The 19,763-nt window shown below is 42.7% G+C and overlaps 1 protein-coding gene across 2 annotated transcripts in view; it reads left to right on the top strand.

Annotated features, from left to right (window-relative positions):
* Nucleotides 1–4,331: 4,331 nt before the first annotated feature.
* Nucleotides 4,332–19,763, top strand: part of RFX8 (regulatory factor X8) — a 50,516-nt gene continuing 35,084 nt past the window's right edge. Inside the window, exons 1-4 of one of the 2 annotated variants that reach the window (XM_059721004.1) lie at nt 4,332–4,765; nt 10,984–11,107; nt 13,667–13,728; nt 17,548–17,634. In XM_059721004.1, coding sequence (XP_059576987.1) covers nt 4,707–4,765; nt 10,984–11,107; nt 13,667–13,728; nt 17,548–17,634 — 332 coding nt within the window. In that variant the 5' untranslated portion in view covers nt 4,332–4,706. Of the gene's footprint in view, nt 4,766–4,812; nt 4,890–10,983; nt 11,108–13,666; nt 13,729–17,547; nt 17,635–19,763 lie in introns of those variants that run through there. The other variant, XM_059721005.1, reaches the window with a different exon arrangement.

Raw genomic sequence — 19,763 nt, 5'->3', positions numbered from 1 at the left:
CTTCTGTTTGAAGACCAAATAATGCACTGTTTTAGTTTCCTACCTCTCATGAAGGGAAAGAGACTGTAACACACAGAGAGAGCAAAAGAGCCCCTTCTCTCTCTCTCTGTCTGTTGCTGTCTCTCTCATATGCGCACACATAGCAAAATATGCCTCCATCCTCATGGCCCTGTGGAAAGATTGTCACGGTCCCAGCCCAAGCCTCTCCCCAGCCTCTGAGAAATAACAGATCTAGCAAAATCTTCCAGCCTCCCACAACCTCGTGCTGCTTTACATTATTTTTGCTGCTCTTGTCTTCACTGCCTCCCACTCTGGCCCCAAAGCTGACTGCTTTGGTTCCCTTCGTCCCTTTATCCTGCTAGACAAAAGGCAATAGACGCGATCAGGTTCTGTGTTTTCGCTTTAAAAAGTCCCTGCTGTTTCTCCTGTACCAAATCCTCCACCCATTAATGTCAAAGAAAGTTTTTTTTTCCTGGTGATTTTTATAGCATCTTGCCTTGATAGAATACAAAGATATGCTAATATGGTCCAACTCAAAGCCACTCTATGTTTTAACATTCGCTTCAACTGAAAGAGGATTAAACCTGTAATTCAGAACACCTTGATCAAAATAATAAGCATAAGTGGTTTGTCCTGCACTTAACATATATTTTAAATGTATGTATTACAAGATCATTATAATACTATTTATAACCAAGTTTGTCTTTTAACAATCCCAAGAGCAGAAACTGATTTATTTCATAATTATGGTGCACCCAATTGACAACTTAATTGTAGCAAACATTCTCTTTTAAAGAACATTTCTCCTAATTCCACGTGTGTCAGTTATGAGGTTGTGTTATATAAAGAAAATATTTTAACTGGTGAGACTGCCACCCTGGCCTATGCTGATTATGTACAAGCAGTCCTATTTATGAATCTTTTCTCATAAACAGAATGCCCATGAAAAACTTGATGCCTTTAATGTAGTCAGTAATACAGAATTAAACAGTTTCTTTGGTACCATCATAATTCTGACCCTGAATCCTGCAATTGTAACTGTGTAGACTAGGCCCTTAATTTGAGAGACACTATGCCAGCAGCTCTCAGCCTTTTCAGACTTGAAGCACTCCTCAATAAACTCAAGATACCTCCAGATAAGACTCAAGGCCCCCTCAGAAAATGCCAGCTCTTAGTTTTCACTCATTGTTTGACAACAGAAAAATAACAGAATAATTCTGTTGCTAAGAACTGAGGAAGACCACAGTGGGCCAGTATATTTTTGACACTCTGGGTTTATCTTGTGAACTATGTTTGCACAGCTAACCATGCTAACATTGTGTGGCACCTCATGGCACCTTTGAAAAGATCTCAAGGCACCCCAGGGCCCCGGCACCCTGGTTGAGAATCACTTCACTATGACAACGTAAGCATATATGAAAATATTTGCAGGATTAAAGCCTACAGTAGTGCTCAACAGAAACTGGGCACAAATTCTAGCCATAATAGGGCTTTCCTGGCACTGAATGAAATGTTCCCAAATGTGAATTCTGTATAACTAACAGGTAGGAAAACAATTTATATGTAAGTACAAATATTGCATAAAGGCAATATGCTATAGGATGTTATTATGCAGCAGTACACTTGCACTACTGTATAATAACTGGATAACATAAGCCCTGCTTTAATACATTTCTGTACGTATTTAAAACATTGCTTTCATTGTTTATATGAGGGTCCCTTAAACTCCCATAATTGCTAAATTTCTCTTTGCTATAGACAGATGAAAAGACTGTCTGCTCCACTGAAACGTTGTAAGCGCTTTTCCATTGCAAGCATCCGTTATGCAAAATGAGTGTTACCACCATGTGACTGACAAAAATAAATTATATATGGCTGGAGCATCTAAAAGCTTCCTACTGGACAGAATTGCATTATATCAATTCTGCTTCTCAGAAACTCCCATGGTTTCTTAATGTTAATTAACTGTTAGTACCATAGCAGAAAGGTTTGGCAAAGACAGATTTGCTTTATTTGTTATGACATGAAGACCAAAGCAAACATGTCACTAGGCAGAAATGTTAAGAGGAAAAAAGACATAAAGGACAACTTGAAGATAGAAATGTTTTATTTTATTTTATATTCCTACATTATAGTCTGCCTTTTAGGAAGCTGTACACGTGGATGTGAGGTACCACATATGTTGTTTTAGTATGTGGAGGTGTGATACTGTGTTGAGGCCTTGATGAGAAGAATCCTTTGTGCCCACATAGTTGTCAAATCACATGCTTAAATGCTGTCTCCTAAAATAGAGACTGCCCTACATACACTGTAACCGGAACAGTTAGGTACAATAGTCAATGACTATGTTTATTAACGGCCTGTTTTCTTCCAATGTAGACTGCATATAAGCATCCCAAGAGACTTTGTGAGAGGTATGAAGATCTAGAGCAACACCAAAATGCTGAGGTAAATCAAAATTGCAAAACTGCACACTGGCTGTTTAATGGCTTTCTAAGTGCAAGGCAGGCATAGCAGTGAAGGCAGCCTGACAAAAGCCCCCAAACACTTACGTCCAATTCCATGTTTATTTTCTTAATACATATGTTATTAAAGAAGATGGTCACAGTACTGCAATGCATTTCCCAACAGAGGCTTTCCGGGCTAGCTCTGGAAGGGAGACAGCCTTCCCCTTTTAGTATAGATATAGCTCCCTCTTTATAGCCTGAGATATCCTTACCTGAGCCTGAGTCTCTTCTGTCTGCTGTTCCTGTCCAAGGATATATATACACTGCAATCATTCCTGTGATGACTAGATATTATAGACCTATCTGAGCCAGCTATAAATCAAGTAACTTGGGCACTGGTAGTAGTCTGGTCTTTGCAGCAGAGCTCAGCATGGATTAATCGCCTGAGTATTTACCCATGGGTTTTGCAGCCTGCGTAAAAAAGGCTGCAGCTAAACTGCTACAAATACTTACGTTCATCCCTATCTTGGGCATATTTATACTACACTGAAGCTACAACAGTGATTCTAGTGTAGACAGATCTCACGAAACAAAGTCCTGTTTCTGAGTTTTTGTGGGTGTGATATGCTTGCTTCTGGTCATGCATTTATGACTATAGCTTCTAGTTTCAAAGGATGCAATTACTATAACAGACGCCTGGGACTATCTGGAATTCCACAGAATTGTTGGACACCAAAAAGGAGAGCCCAAAGGAAAATTTATCAGAAAAACTGTGACATATTCTTCTTAAAGGGAAAGGGTAACCTAAAGAATAAACCTAAAGATTCACCAAGGGGTTTAGAACAGCATGAATCAAAATAGAGATACACTGGAGACAAAAGATTAAAAACAGGGAAACTAGGAAGAAGAGGTGCACAGAGAATCCTTTGAAAGCACCCAGTACTCTGAAAAGCTATCAAGGGAAGAAGTAGATGCCGCACAAGGGAACACTCCCCATGTACATGATTTACCAGACGTAAGGAAATAAGGTGCAGTCACAGAGAACCTCCCCTGTCCAGCTTCCTGGTAGGAGCACTGGGATGTCCGCATATACCCATTAGACCATGGGCACATCCAGGATTTTGAAAGGGGCATGCAGATGGTGGAGCACATCATCACATATAACAGAACACATCTTTTTCTCCAGTTATAGAGAAGCTAGAAATTTTACTAATATGCTAGGGGCCTAGTGCTATATTATTCAGTTTAAGAGCAAAGCAAAAACATATTTTGGAATGTGCACTAATATGCTAGATTATATATAAAGTTTAAAAAGAAATCAAATAACTGAGGCAAAAAGGTCAAAAGATATTGTGTCATTAGTCCTATAGTTATTACAGTTAAAGGTACATCTCTTATTCAGATTGAGTATCTTGATACTGCATCCAATGCTTCACTGTCAGTCATTTCTACATCTGAGTTAATATTTTTACATCTGAGTTAAGGTTTTTAACTAGAGTTAGAACAGTTTTCAGGGCTGTGAAATAGAAAAAAGACATGGGGCATTTTTAGACATGTACGTGACACAGCACTGGGCATTTTTTTTAAATGCCCAGCGCTGTCACGTGCCTTTGTATCAATGGAGAAATGGGCGTGAGCACTGAAAACCTGGCAGAGATGCACTTTCCAACTAAAACACATCGAAGGTGTTTTAGTTCAAAAGCCCACCACCTCCATTTTCTCAGCGCTGACATGCATTTTGCCATTTATACAAATGAATGCAACACAGTGCCAGGTATAGCAGCTCCCATGTGGAACAGGCTCGATTGAGTCAGCTTCCATGCGCCTTGCAGTACATGTATAAATGCTCACTACCAGGAATAGCTAACAGACAGCAAAACTGCAGAGGAAAGGATTGAATGAAGAATGGAACATCCTTAAAAAGGAGAGAGGATCCTTAACACCTGAGGAGTGGAAAGAGGAGGAGATTATAATGAGCCATGAAGTCAATTGACTCTCTCAGACCTGTCTGGTTAGAAAAGCCACTACCTTTCCCAGAGAGTTGGGTTTAAAATGTGGGCGTAGCGGAAATCAAAGGAGTGATGCAACTGCACCAGTGCACCCCCCTGGATCCGCTCCTGTATTTGGGGCTGTGTAAACTCGTCAAAAACCCGGCGGGCGGGGCGCGGCGGGGCGCGGGAGCGGAGGGCGCGCGGGTGGAACCCGCTTCTAAAGTAAACACGGCCCGGCCCCCGGCCCGGCCCGGCCCCAGCGGCGGGAATGGCGGCGGCGGCGGCGTGTGGAGGCCGGAGCAACGAGCACCAATGCATCACGCAGTGGTAGGGGCCGCTCCCTTGCCCCTGCTAGGGGGCATTAAGGATGCCCAGCTGTGGGGGGCGGGATGGAATATCTCCTGCAGCAGGAGGCAGCAGGGCTGAGCACAGGGGGCCAGGTGCACGGCAGGTAGGGGGCCCAGGATGCTGGAGCACATTTCTTTTGGGCTGGCTGTGTCCTGGAGGGAGCTGAACCCCTTTGCTGAGGAAGCCACTGTCGTAGCAGCGAAGTTTGGCACTGGGGGCATGTGCCTCCCCATGCTTGCCTGCATCCCCTGCCCTTGCGGCTCTGTCCCCGCCTTGGCTGGGCAGCACCTGTTGGTGCCCCATTTGCTTTGGCGCCCAGGGGCGTTGCCCTGTTCCCCCCAAGGACAACACTGTGTGTGGCGTGAGGGTGTCTGGTTGAAGGGGAGAGTGTGTTGGTGTGGTTTCAAACACACGTGGGTGGATACGGGCAGGCGGGCCATGCTCAGGGCAGCAGTTAGAGGCCCGGATTAAACAGCGAAGGCAGTACCTGTGGTCTCTTGACATTGTCTTTGCTGGAGGTGGATGTGTGGCCAGATGTGGGCGTAGCGGTGGACGTTCTCCTTGGGTGGAGTCATAGTGGAGCAGGGATGGAAGGGACCTCCAGAAGTCATCTAGTCCAGCCCATGGGTCACAACCCAAAAGTGGGTTGCGAGAACATATGAAAGGGCCACGAGCAAACTTAAAAAATGGATCAAGAAACTTTAAAAATGGATTTTCCTCTAAAGGAGAAAAACATGGGAAACCATGGCTTTTCCCTTGCTGGTTGACAGGCTTCAAACTTGCAAGGGGTTGCTTGGCACCCCCCTGCCCTACACTCTCACCCCCTACACTGGGCAGCAGGAGGCAGAGGGTCGGGAGCTAGGGGCAGTGGGTCAGGACTGGCCACTGATGTTTACAAATGGGTCCTGATACAAAAAAGGTTGAGAACCATGGGTCTAGTTCCTCCCCTTGCCTGAGGTAGGATCAGCGCTACCCAAATCATCCCATACAATCATCATTCAAACTCTACATAAGACTACTGGAAACCCTGATTCAAGACAGTCCTAACAGACTAACCCACCAAAGGTAAAGCATGGCCACGGCAGCCAATGGGATTTTTAATTGGACTTTCCAGATTTCCATGCCTCCATCTATTCCACGTCCTGCAATTCCCAGTTCACAGAGCACAACTTGATGGGAGGAGGGAACCCTGTGTAAAGGTGCTGGCTTCTTTAAAACCTGGGAATGGAGGGTAATATAACCTAATAGTAAATCAGCCTACCAGCAGTCTGTGAAGAAAAAAAGTGTATAAAAATTGATGTTGCCTGTAGTTTGACTATTCTAACCATCCCCTGTAGTCTGGCTATTCTCTGGAAATGTTTGGTTTCCTTTCTGTTTCCCTCCTTCATCATTTTTGGGCATTGGTTACCTCTTGTGTAGGGCTGATGATCCATCTTTGGCAGGGGTGTGGTATTTGCTTTATTAATTAACTATATCACATCCACCATATTTGATTTTAGCTTTGAAAATGACAGTATAGGCAGTCCTCAGACTTACAACACAATTGGTTCCTGAAAACCGCTTCTTAAGTTGAAACGTTGTAACTCGGAACCAATTTTCCTATAGGAAACAATGTTATAAATGGGCGATTGGTTCCTGAACCAAGGCCCAATACCCTATTTTCACCAAAAATAACCCATAACTTTGTACTCAATCAATTATAGATGACTAATATAGCTACATGAATGTATTTATATTGTAAATAGCAATCATATTGATTTGGAAGGACCTCTTTGAGGAGACTTTGCTGGATGTTTTGAAGGGCTATTGGTTGGACTTTTTGAAGGGTTCTTGGCTGGAGTCTTCTCAGGAGTCTTGGCTGCAGGTTTTTCTGGAGTCTTGTCTGCTTTCTAAAAGAAAGTGTCCAAGGAAGTTTGGACAGATGTTCTCCAGGGAGAGGGGTGATGCAGCGACTTTGTTCACTGGCGTGGCTTGGCATCAGATCAAGTGTTGTAAAGTCGAAACTGACCTCAGAAAGTTGAAACAGGGTGTCAATTTATAAATGTTGTAAGTGTGAAATGTTGTAACTTGAAACATTGTAAGTCGAGGACTGCCTGTACACCACATTCAAGGATATTGAATTGACACAAGCTACCAACCTCACCTCTTGACCTGCCCTATTATAGTCTTTTAATGTGTTTACTCTTCCACACTGTCATAACCCAAGGGTATGATTTTGTGTGTGCTTTGGCACTGCAGAATTATTTCCCGCCACGAGGAGCTTTCTTTGCACGGTGCAATTCTCAGTTGCAAAAGGAAAACCCCGGTGCAAAGGAGTTCCCGCCATTCGCATGCAAATTTGTGTCCCACTATTGGCCAGTTCTAAATTATTCCCACGTGGCGGCTAGCGATTGGCTTGCTAGCCGTATAAGAGGCTTGAGCGGTTTCCGCCCAAGTTGGAGAACTCCAAGGAGAACCCCACAAGGGAGGACTCCACAACCATCTGGAGGAGGAGAAGGAGGACTTCACATCTTGTGAAGAACTCTGAGCGCTGCGGAGCCTAACAAACCCAGCGTGTGCCTTAAGGAGGATACAGGGGCCTGATCAACCTCTAGCCTCTCCCCGTCGCCACCTAATCCCTCGACGTACCCTTCCCTGCGCGCTTTCGGTCCACGGAGCCTAGCAAACTTTGTGTGTGTGTATCCAGAGCTCTTTCCAAGTTATTTCAAGAGACTCGAGTTTTTCTATGGGTCTTGTTCGTACAAGTTTTGTAACTGCAACTTAAGCGAAGTTTTCTCCTGCCTGCACCGCGACCATCTACGGTGTAAGTAAAATAATCTTAAATCAACCACTATGCATCTGTGCCTAATTCTAGTCTGCCGGCCTGCATTCCCCGACCCACGTGCCAGGGCTGCTGGCCACAGCCCGCTGCGTGCCCCCGAAAGCCTCAGACCGCTCCCGGCCTGCGCACACACCAACCCTCTGCAGGGTAGGAAAATACTATTATTTCCATTTTACAGAAAGAGGGACCCAATTAAGGGTATACCTACACAGCAAATCTCAATGCAATATGCAACTTAGCTTGAACTGAAAGAGAAAAAAAGATACTAATTAGCTCTGCTGAAAAGGAGGACTGTGCTAACCAAGCTGGTCTGCCTTTGATATGCAAGCCATCTTATACAGGGCTAATTTTGATATCTCTACACAGTTCTGCTCTATGCCATCTACACAAACCCTAAATGACTTACTCAGAATAACACAGGAAGTCAGGCAGAACAGAGGACAGAATTTAATTCTTATGCCAGCACCCAGATCACTCACTGGCCATCCTTTCTCCACAGTGAACATGTGGATCACCCCGTTGTATTCTTTCTGGAACAAGTTTCTAACATTTTTGTTTGATTTTTGTATTAGATACACTGGCAAAAACAAAACGGAAGGCTTTTGGTCTTCATATAATATGTAGCATCCCCAGAAAAAAGTGAGTCCTTTTAATGGGGTGTAGGTTGTAGCCGTGTTGGTCTAAGGACATAGGCAGACAAGGTTCCTTGGGTGAATCTGATATCTTTTATCAGACTGATAATCTTTTTATCTGAATCTGATATCTTTTATCAGACTGATAATAAAAGATATCAGTCCTTTTAATGTACTTTCTGAGAAGCAGTTGAATAAAAATTTCTGCCAGAGAACTAGCCAAAAGGCAAAAGATAAATCCATACATGCCTCCCCTGTTTTCTCTCTCTTTTCTTTCTCTCCCCCACTCCTTTTTTGATTGACTTTGTTTTAATTTTGGGGACAGGTTGTTTCAATGTGTGTCATAAATAGCCATATGCTGGGAATATTGTAAGTAATATGTGAAAGCTCTCTTCTTGAGCTTTTCTGGTACTATAGCACTTTGGTACTTGATCTGCATTTTGGCAGGTGGAAGGTTTTCAGTTTGTTGTAAGAAAAAAGTGACAAAGTTTAATAGATAAAAAAGTAATCAAATACTCTGTCAAAAACAGCTGAGTGCAGAGACAAAGCTGTTAGCCAAAACCATTACTGAAGTACAAATTAGTCTGTTGTGATTCCATTGACTCAGAAGGTATTATACCTAGCGTAAATTTGGACCCAGGCTTAATGTCTGAGGAGTTTCTTAATTACTAGGGTACTAGGGTTTGGGGTGGGGCTTTTCCTAAGAGAAAGGAGGAGTACTGGGTATGGGGAAGCAGGACATAGTCTGGAGTCTTACCTCTAATGAATCCCACCTATGGTATGTTTTCAGTTCCTATGATGGAAGAACTCCCCACCAAGGCAACATGCCTACTCCTTGTCCCCTGCCTATCTTTGGTGCTGGTTTCTCTTCCCTGCCAGTAATTGTGAAGCAGTTTACATCAGGTGATGAGGAATTGGCAAAAAGCCCAGAAATAGCTCCAGGCAGGGAGATGGAGCAAGCAGTGCTATCGCATGGCCTAGCAACACGCCTGGTTGGTTGATGGGAACATAGACTGTAAATTAGGTGAGAGCCAAGGTGTTTGAGGCTTCTTTACAAGGGAGAGAGCAGATGTGGGGAAAGGGTTAGAAGTCCTTCTGTAGGGAAAGGATGGGCAGTAGGAGCAGGAAGCTGAGCTGAAACAGATCCAGTCCCTCATCTTAGAATAACTCAATGTTAATATTGTTTGCCCAGTTATAACAAATAGAATCTATTGCAGTCAATCAGATTGTTGGAGACCTTACCCGCTACCTATTGATAAAAGTTAAAATGATAAATGCTAGCTACTCTGAAGCTGAGCTATTAATAAATAAAAACATGGAATGCTGTTTTAAAACTGGCATTCATGTCTAAACTGGTACCTATGATAATTCTGTTTTCTAAACCAGTGTGAACATCAGTAAAAGTGATGTTGTCAGTAACTGGCATTCTGCTGTACCAACGTTCAGCAGATCAAATAATTAAATCAAATGAACTCATTTGGCACAACAGAAATAAAGTCACTGTAATAGAACATTGTCACAGGATCAGTGTGTCATGCTTTGAAACTTAATTTCTTCTCTGCCTCAACATTTATTTCCCACAAATGCTTCAGCTTTGCATATGTATTTGTGCTGCAGGATGCTATTATCTGCTGACAGTGTTTAGTTCTGTTGGCCTTATGTCTTAATTAAAGAATATTTTTTCTGGCAGTAATAATAACTTAAGCTAATGAGAAAGTAGGATCAAATCTTCCCCACCTTACTCACTTGAGTAGTTTAATTTATGTTACTGAGATAACTCAGGCAAGTAAGTTAAGCATGACTGGCCCAACCATTAATATTTAAGCACATCTAGACTAGCCAGGAGTGCTACTGGGAGCATCTACACATGCATTAATGTACCTTTTCTAATGTGCATTAAATTGAGTACTTCCAGTGTGAGGTACTAAATTAATGTGCATTAGGCTGCGCTAACGTGCAGTAACACATTTGCACATGTTTTTAGTGACAATGCACAGTAGACTATTTTACTTTGCATTAGCATGATGTCACCATTTTTATGTGATGCTTTAATGCACAGTAAAATAGTCTACTAGAGATTAAAGTGCACATGTAGACGTGCCCACTAAGTAATTTCAGGCTAAATTCTGTTTTCTTTCATACTTGTATTGCAACTGTTTGGTTTGCATTAGTGTATGGAATTTGGCACTTGCTAATCTAGTGGGTTCTAATTAGGCATTTTTATGGCTAACCCAAAAATATCCTGTGGTACATTATTCTTAAAGAGAAAGCAACTGCTTACTATAATACATTTATTATAGCGGAGGATTTGTAGTTTGCATCATACATTAGAAAATAATTTTTTTCCCATTTTAGAGACAATGATTTTGCATGACAATTTTAACCTCATTGTGATATTAGGTAAACTATATTTTATCATTAAAACCTGTACAGTATCTGATAGGCCTGCTGCTCAATAAAGTATATTCATATAAAGTCTTTGATACAGAACCCAACAACGTATCTTGAAATGGGAGTTTCAGGGAACCTGAAAGCAACAATGATGTACCGTTGGCTACAGAATGTGGTTCTACTTAGAACTAGTAGACCTGATTCTGATCTCATTCACACTGCTGGAGATAAGGAGCAACTGCACTGAAGTCAGTGGAGTTGCACCAGTGTAAATATGGTGTGATATCAGAATCAGGCAAATAACCTTCTTGTCTTGACATAAACTGATCTTTTTGTACCATTTCATTTTAAAGGATTGCTGATCATTTCTATATGTGTGAAGGATGCAGCGTACCTCGTTGTCTGCTATATGAAATGTACAGAGAGAACTGCAGACAGTATGATCAGAACCAAGTAAATCCAGCTACATTTGGAAAGGTACAAAGCATTCTTCTTTACAACAGATATACTATATAAGATAATGCATCAGGCCCTTGTGATTATGAATAGAAAAAGTTGTACAAAACTCTACAAAATATGAAATTTTATTTGAAAGGTTTTTATTTAGTTTGTTAGTATAATTTATAGACTTCCTGGATTTGTTATATCCTTATTTTCTTTCTGAGGCCAGATCTACAGTAGAAACTTTTGTCAGCATAGTAATACCAGTTATGAATATAATTTTTAAATGATTTTTCTATGCTGGTAAAAGCCCTAGTACTGATAGAGTTTTACTAACAAAGTTATACCGACAAAAGCATTCTTTGTTTAGTATAAACTGTATCTACGCTGCCAATATAGTTATGCCAGCAAATCTTTCAAGTGTAGAGTAGGCCTGGGAAGTTGTTTTTCTTGATCCTAAAATAAAACTCTGTTGTCACATAAACAGGTAACACACTATTTTTTTTAATCCACATTTTGAAACTGCAAAATATTTCTGGCTTTATTTTGTTTTATCAGTTAGGGTTTAGGGGTTGTTTTTAAGTTTATAAGAAGGTTTTGTTCCAAACACAAAACATTTATGTTTGTAGGACCATCCATCCAAGCAAAGCAAAATTCAGGTAAAAAGGTCTCTTTTAGAGACAATGTCATTCTTTTAGTAAAATGGAACATTTATATAAGCAACAGGAGAATTATCTTTTTGAGACCTCCATTCTTACACACACATGCCTACCTTCTTAATTTTAATCATGTAATTAAAAAAAAAAGTACTTTTTTACTGTCTTTATCCTATACATTTTTTTTGTTCTGAATTTTCCACCAGTGCTACTACCACTGATGTAGCTCCATTGGTATCCTTGGTAGGAAATATTAATCTGTGTCTTTTTCATAAACTTTACTTCATTAAAAGTAGCATTTAAATCAATTTAGTTAGATTGTGCAAATTTGTATAAAGCTACCCTTATTTTGGATTTAGAATGGCTCATTTCTGTTTAATTTAATCTGGTCCTTCACAGGATTAGGTTCAATCGAAATAAATATATCTTGAGGAATAAAACATACATAGTTATGCCAGTTTAACTAAAATGGTTTTGAAATATACATTATTAATTGGTCTAAAGACAAGACAAGGAGAGAAGTCATGATTTATTTTTCAATAGTTTTTTTCTCAAAGTGTGTTTGAAGTCAAGGTAAATTTTATCATTGACTTCGCTGAGGCCAGAATTTCATCCAAGACAAATAGGGCCAGATTCTATTCTACCTGTTAGGTATCTAAGTGGACTTGACCACCTAAGCGCAATTTTATTTCCCCCATTCTACCACCTCCCCATTCATGTCTCTGAAAATCCATTAATCCATCTACTTTTGTAATACACCATCATCTTGCCTTTCAGGCGAGTCACAAAATACAGTGAGGAGAAGTCGTCATGCACTTATTTGCATTTACTGTGCTGCAACTCTTGTTGCAAAAATGGCCAGTAGCATACTGTTCTGTATTAATAGGAGCATGACTTGTAAATTAAGTGATTCTCCCACTCTATTTGGCACTGATGAGGGGTCACTTGGAGTAGCATGTACAGTTCTGGGCTCCACACTTCAAGAAAGATGTGGACAAATTGGAAGGTGTCTAGTTGAGAGGAACAAAAATTATTAGAGGTCTGGAAAACACGATTGATACAAAAACACTGAAAGACCTGGGATTATTTAAATGAGAAGATTGAGGGGAAATTTGATAACAGTTTTCAAATACCTAAAAGGTGATTATGAAAAGGATAGAGACAGATTATTCCCTGTCGCAGGGGCTAAGACAAGAAGGAATGGTCTTAAACTCCAGCAAGGGAAATTGAGGTTGTATATTAGGAAGAACTTTCTCACTATAGGAACATTATAACCGGCTATCCAGAGAGACTGTAGAATCTCATCTTTTTTTTTTAATGTTTTAAATTAAGTTTTTAAGAGCCTGTTAGACAAACACTTGACTGGAATGGTTTAGTTAGGGACAATCTGAGTAGGGCAGGGCAACTAGGGAGGTTGCCCCAGATGCTGACTTAGGGAGGGTGGGGGCAGAAAAACACAGCTGCTGCTGCAGGCAGGCAACCACCCTGTCAGTGACAGAAACTAGAAGTCACCACTGGCCCCGTGTGTGGCAGCTGCCATAGACACCTCCCCATATTTTTACATTGGAGGGATGACCCTGCTTTGGGCAATGGGTTAGACTAGAAGGTCTTCCAAAGTCCCTTTGAGCTCTTCTTTTCTAAGATTCTGTGATTCATATATAACCCTGCTTCATCCATAGTTGAAGTTGGAGCAGTTTTGCTACCTTTGTATTGCTCCTGGATTATGCAATTGTCCACAGTGCTCCTTCACCTTTTGAAACTGCTCTGCTTATGAGTTTGTCCATGCCCTGTGTAAGCAGGTTGTTAGAAAAGCAGGTATTAGTTTGAGAATAGGTGTCTGATAGTGGCAAGGATTAAATAGGGAAAATGTAGCAGATAAATCTTTTATACTTTCCTGTGAATCACTCAGATAACTCTGTATCTTTTGGGTGTTTTATAGCTTGTTCGTTTAGTTTTCCCAGATTTGGGGACCAGAAGGCTGGGCACGAGAGGCAGTGCCAGGTATGTTGTATTCTTGTTTTACAGCTGTTTGATGAATAATAAATTAATCAAAAGAGCTAGATATGCAGCTCTGTTGGCGGGATACAACACTGGAGGTTTGCACCAAATGTGTGTAAATAATCACAAGAACAATTCCAATGGGATTTACAACAGGGTTCTCCAACTACTGAGCAGCTGGGGGCTGCAAGCCACACTAGTCATGGGCCCTGGGATGCATGCCATGCAGGTATCCTGATACCCACACTGCACAAATAGCAGGAACTGCCCCTGCAATCACCACCCTGTGGGGAATGTGGGCACCTCCTCTCTCGCCCACTCAACCACATGGGCAGCAGACTCACTGGATGCCCTCTTGCCATGCTGCCCTGCCCTAAAAACCCCAGACACCATAGCAGCAGATGCAATAGTGTGAGTGTCAGTTGGCCAGGAGTCCATGGACCACATGTTACCCTTTGCTAGTTGGATGTAGTTCAGGGGCCACCAGTTGGACAGCCCTGATTTATGATGGCACCAACAAGCTAAAATAGAGTTAATTTAGCAAAAGTCACCATATCCAAGCTATTTTTATTATTATACGTAAATTTAACTTCAATTTCTAAAACACCAAGTTCATTGGCTTTTAAAGCTCTGGCTTGTGTCAAGCAGACAGGGAGACCAGAGCCTCACGGCCCCATCTGTAGCCCCAGAGGCATTGTGTCTCAGGGCGGCACAGTGATCTTTGGGCTCAGATGAGCACAAAAATGGTGGTTGTGACCAGTCCAAGGGGAAGAGGCTGTAAGGGCAGGGAGCCTCGTCTTCCCTGCAGAATCACAGCTGGCTCTTAATGGAACAGTTATATTATTTAAATCTAAAAACCACAACCCATCCTGTAACAAGTCACTGGGATGTGCCTGCTTCTCTGTGAGAGCAAGCAGACTGAGAGGCTGCTTCCAGGTGGCAGAGAAGAGCTAATGAGGGATTCACCTGACCAGAAAAGGTCTCAGGCTGGAGCTACATAAGGCCAGAGCTGGCACTGGTCGGGGAGTCTCTCCCCAGCAGCCATGAAGTGAAGAGCTCCTGGCTGCAGGATTGCAGGACTCCTGAATGGACCTGGATTTGGTTAAACTACTCTGCAGGCCTGGGGAACAGAGGCAAGTTCCCTGGGTAGAGAAAGGTGGGATTACAGGCAAGTGGCCTTTGTTTTATGTTAACCCCAGAGGGTTTGAGTGCCTGCTAGTGGTTCTGAGAGCATGGAGAAGGGGTTGCATGTGAGCTGGGACCAGAGGGTCTGAAAGCTTGGAGGATGGGCTATGTGTGGGACCAGAGGGTCCGAGAGCCCAACAGGGCCAAGTGTATAGGCTAGGGTACAGCCCCGGACTGGAGGGTATGCTTGCTGGGAGATAAGGAAAGTTTGCTCTCTTAAAAAGGCAGAGGGCTGCTTCTGCTGCTGTTTGTGTTTCTGTTATAGCTCAGGGGCTTATGGTTTATGTTACTGTTTACATCGGCGGTTTGGATGAGGACTGTAAGGGGAGGTCCCATTAGTGTCTGTGGGATATGCAATAGCTTTGAGCCTTGTCAGGGGCTCAAGGCCTGAGCTATTGTTGAGCCCAGAGAGGGGCAGAGTGCAGGGGCACAATGGGATAGGGGGCCAGGGGCCCAGTGCTCTAGAGGAGTGCAGCCATATGGGGGCCAGGGGCCCAGTGCTCTAGAGGAGTGCAGCCATACGGGGGCCAAGGGGCCTGGTGCTCTAGAGGAGCGCAGCCATACAGGGACCAGAGGGCCCTGCACTCTAGGGAAGCGCAGCCATGTGGGAGCCAAGGGGACCAGTGCTCTAGAGGAGCGCAGCCATTCATATAAGGGCGAGGGAGCTCAGTACTCTAGAGGAGTACAGCCATACAGGAGCCAGGGGGTCTGGCGCTCTAGAGAAATGTGTTATGGGGGCTGGGGGGCCCAGCAGACAGGGGCCAGGGACCTGGTGATCAGGGGGGACAGATTGAAGCTAGTGCCTCAAAGCCGGGTCTGACACCATGGGCCTAGGCTAGGAGGCCTAGCGAGATTAGAGGGGCAGAGGCTGAAAAGACCAAAATGCCAAAAGAACAACATTATAGCAACATCCACAAGGCTTGGGACATGGTGTAGGGGAGGAAAAGGAGTCATACAATTTTCCCTTAAGACTACAGGTGCTCTACAGGGGCCTAGTCAAGCTGAGAGGAATCTATTAGCCTGAGGGCTGGATTGAGACCCAGTGGGAAATTATTAGGATTAAGGCTCACTCTCTAAGGCCTGTTGGCAGCCTCCTTTAATTAACCTTTAATTTTAAGAACAAGGCATGGTGGGTGAGCAATCTAGGGAGAGTGACATTAGAGTTTGAGCTGGACAGCAGCTGCAGAGCTGCTAGGGGGTTTCACAGCTGCCTGTGTGGCCACAAGACCTGTGACAAACCCCTTCACAGATTTCTCCACAGTTGCCCTTTCCCTTAGTATAAAACATAGAAAGAATTGAGTTCAATGGATCTTTAAACCACTGATTTGATGTCCAAATTTATAATCATCCTTTGTGAATCTTAACAGGAAGAAAAAATTCTGGTCTTCACAATTCACATGAGCATTCTTAATAATAAAGCTGACAGGACCTCTGATAAAATGTTGACTCTGAGAATAATCTGCTTTTACTTAAATATTCTAACAAGTTTTCTCTAAGAGTGCCATCCTGTCATTGGCTAGTGCCAGCTAAGTCCCTTATACCAAATACCAGAGGCTTACAGGACAAGCCCTATGAGGAGAGACTGAGGGACCTGGACCTCTTCAGCCTCCACAAGAGAAGGCTGAGAGTTGATCTTGTGGCTGCCTACAAATTCATTAGTGGGGCACAGCAAGGGATTGGAGATGCTCTGTTCACCAGGGCGCCTCTTGGGGTAACAAGGAACAATGGTCACAAAGTGACAGAGAGCAGATTTAGGCTACACATCAGGAAAAACTTCTTCACAGTGAGGGTGGCCAAAGTTTGGAATGGGCTTCCAAGGGAGGTGGTACTCTCCCCTATCTTGGGGGTCTTTAAGAGAAGGCTGGATAGGCATCTGGCTGGGGTCATCTGACCTCAGCACTCTTTCCTGCCCAGGGCAGGGGGTCAGACTCGATGATCTGTTGAGGTCTCTTCCAACCTTAGCATCTATGAATCTATGAAATGTAGTATCAGTGTAGTGGAAGATCTGCATCTCCACACCCTCAGTCTGCTCTTGATGCATTCCCTTAGCAAACCACTTCGATTGCATTCGTGCCAGCAGAGTGTTACGCATGTAAAAAGGAATTATTTGCTGGACATTTATGGTAAAAATATTAACTCGTTAAGTACTGTTGGCTGTCCAGCATGTATCAGGCAAAATGGTAGTGTGAAAATGGTATTGCAGGAGCTAGGCAGCAGTGTAAAAAAAGTATGAAGAGTGGTTCACATCACCACCAGCTTTGATAAGAGGTGCCGTTTCAAAACCATTGAGATGGAGTACCTATGTAAATAGATGGACAAGTAATTCACTTAATTGGTAGGTTTTAGTCTACCATGTCTGCATGCTGTGTTGTTAATTAAAAACAATTAAAGTTTTGTTATTAACATTGTTTGTAAAGGTTTTTTTTTAAGATTTACAGATGTGTACTTCAAATATTGGACAAAATATGCTTTTAAATGCTCAAAAACAGTGGAATTGTCTGTCCTTATTTCTGTTCTATTCTAAAGAATTGTCAGCTGCCTACAGAATATGAATGAAAGTTCTGTGTTGATCTTATCTTGCAACTGCATGCTGTTAATTGATCAATTAATTTATATGTGTGTATATATGTATTTTAGGTATCATTATGATGGAATTCGTATCAAGAAGAGCTCTTCCTTTTATGCACGTTATTTCTATCTTCTAAATGAAAAAAAATATCACAGGTTTGAGTTCTAAGTGCTCTTAACTGTAACAACTTATAGTAATATAGTTTTTCATAAAGTCCACATCATTATCCCCTGAAAAGTGAGATTAAACTTGTCCTTTCCTATTTACCAAATAGAGTCCTTAATAAAAAGGCTCATGTTTCAAATAAGTGGCCATGAATAAGTGGTCATGGCAACATAATCATGTAACTGCACTTCCTTGCTCTTGATTTTTTCAATATGTAGCTACTGTGGGGAAAAAATCTATGCTAGATCAAACACAGAGCCTAACATGCTAAGTGCCTAAATAAAAGCAAAAATAAAAATGGTCATCATTAGTGGCACAATCCCTAATTAAGTGTTCTGTACATCTTTATTATTTATCAGTAATGCACACAGAATGTATTTCTACTAATAAATCCTTGTGATTTATTGAAAAGCAGGCTTAATTTGCAATCCTTTGTTTCATATTTCTTACAGTCCATGTTAACAACCGTTGATATTTTGAAAATGTTTACTTTGTTTAGTTTACTTTGCATTAATGTTTTAGTTAGAAAAGTGACTACAAAGAAAATACAGCTATTAGAAAATACACAAAAAAGAAGACATTAAATGTGAAATATAAAACCCTCTAGAATACAGAACAATCAAAGTGTCCTGAAACCCTAATCTGTAGGCGAAGAGCTTGATCATGCTCCTATAGAAATTGTGGGAATACTGCCATTGACTTCTGTGGAAGCAGGATTAGATCCATAATGCTTATTGTCATGACAAATCTAGACTATTCACAGTAATAAAAACTGTGAATGCTAGCGTTTCCAGGATAGATAAGTAGCAAATAGGAAATCAGTCTCCTGTTAGCTTGAAGATGGTTTAAACTCGCATCTCCCACCTCCTAAGGGAATGCCTGAATTGCCAGGATATAGGTTAAACTGGGATGGGTGTTTTACACACATTCTGTTGAAGCTGAACCTCTGCTATAGAGACTGCAAAATTCATGGCATCAGAGAGAGAGAGAGAGAGAACACAAAATTAAGCATGTCTCTGAAGTTCAGTGATGACAATACTTGTTTGGGAGGGGTGGTCTTGGATTTCAGTCTTTTGTTACTGTTTATGTATTTTATCAAAATATTGAATATGAAATACAATAACAGTCTTAAAAGCAGGTACAGGTTTCCCTCTATTTGTGCAGGTTCTTTATATGCAAATTCGCTCTTATGCAATGAGCATATTTAGATCCATAATTCGTTATATGCGAGGAAAATTCACTCTTATGTGATCAGCATAGATGCCTCCCCTGCCCAAGAAGGTAAGTCTGTGGGGGGGAGGGAAAGGGCCGTGGCTTCACTCACCCCAGCCCCAGCTGCGGCGGTTCCGGGAGCAGCTGGCACCAGCTGCCAGCAGTTACTGGTCTGCACCTTACTCCACCTGTCCCCCTGCACCTGGGCTCACCCTAGCTCCTGGGCTGCTCTATGCTGTGGTACAGGCAGCTGGTGTCCACTGCTCCTGGGGCTGCTCCAGCACAGGCTGGGGTGAGTGTGGACAAGCGGAGCCCTGGGTGGCGCAAGGTGCAGCACTTACCCCAGCCCCAGCTTCAGTGGCCTTGGGAGCAGCCAACACCAGCTGCCTGCACCAGGGCACAGCGCAGCCCAGGAGCAGATGTGAGTGGAGACAGGTGGAGCATGGTGCAGCCCAGCGGCTGCAGGCAGCTGGCGTCGGCCGCTCCCAGGGCCACTGCAACCAGGGCTGGGGTGAATGTCACTCTGTTCCCTCTGCTTTGCTGCCTTGTGTAGCCCTGGGAGCAGCACCCCTCCCCCCGGCCCTTCCTCACTCCCTCCCTCACCGCCATGGGAACCTATCCCTATTTGTTACATCGTAAAGTGTTTTTGCTTTATGCGAATTTCGTTTATGCGCCATTCTCTGGGAACTCATGTACAGCATAAATCCAGGGAAACCTGTATTAGAACCAAGGACTTCTCTTCTCCTCCCACACTCCTCAGTGACAGTCAGGCTTCCTCTTAGTAGTGCTCTCACTCCTCTGTTTCAGCCTCCCATTTCTCCCTTTTCCACAAATCTCCATTCTTTACTACATAATGGAATAACTTCAACAAGAGGGATGGAGAATTCTTTTATCCCAGCCTAGTCTA

This window comes from Alligator mississippiensis, chromosome 1, assembly GCF_030867095.1.
Source record: "Alligator mississippiensis isolate rAllMis1 chromosome 1, rAllMis1, whole genome shotgun sequence".
Lineage (NCBI taxonomy): Eukaryota > Metazoa > Chordata > Crocodylia > Alligatoridae > Alligator > Alligator mississippiensis.
The sequence above is the reverse complement of the archived record's forward strand: the minus strand, read 5'-3'. Positions and strand labels throughout refer to the sequence as shown.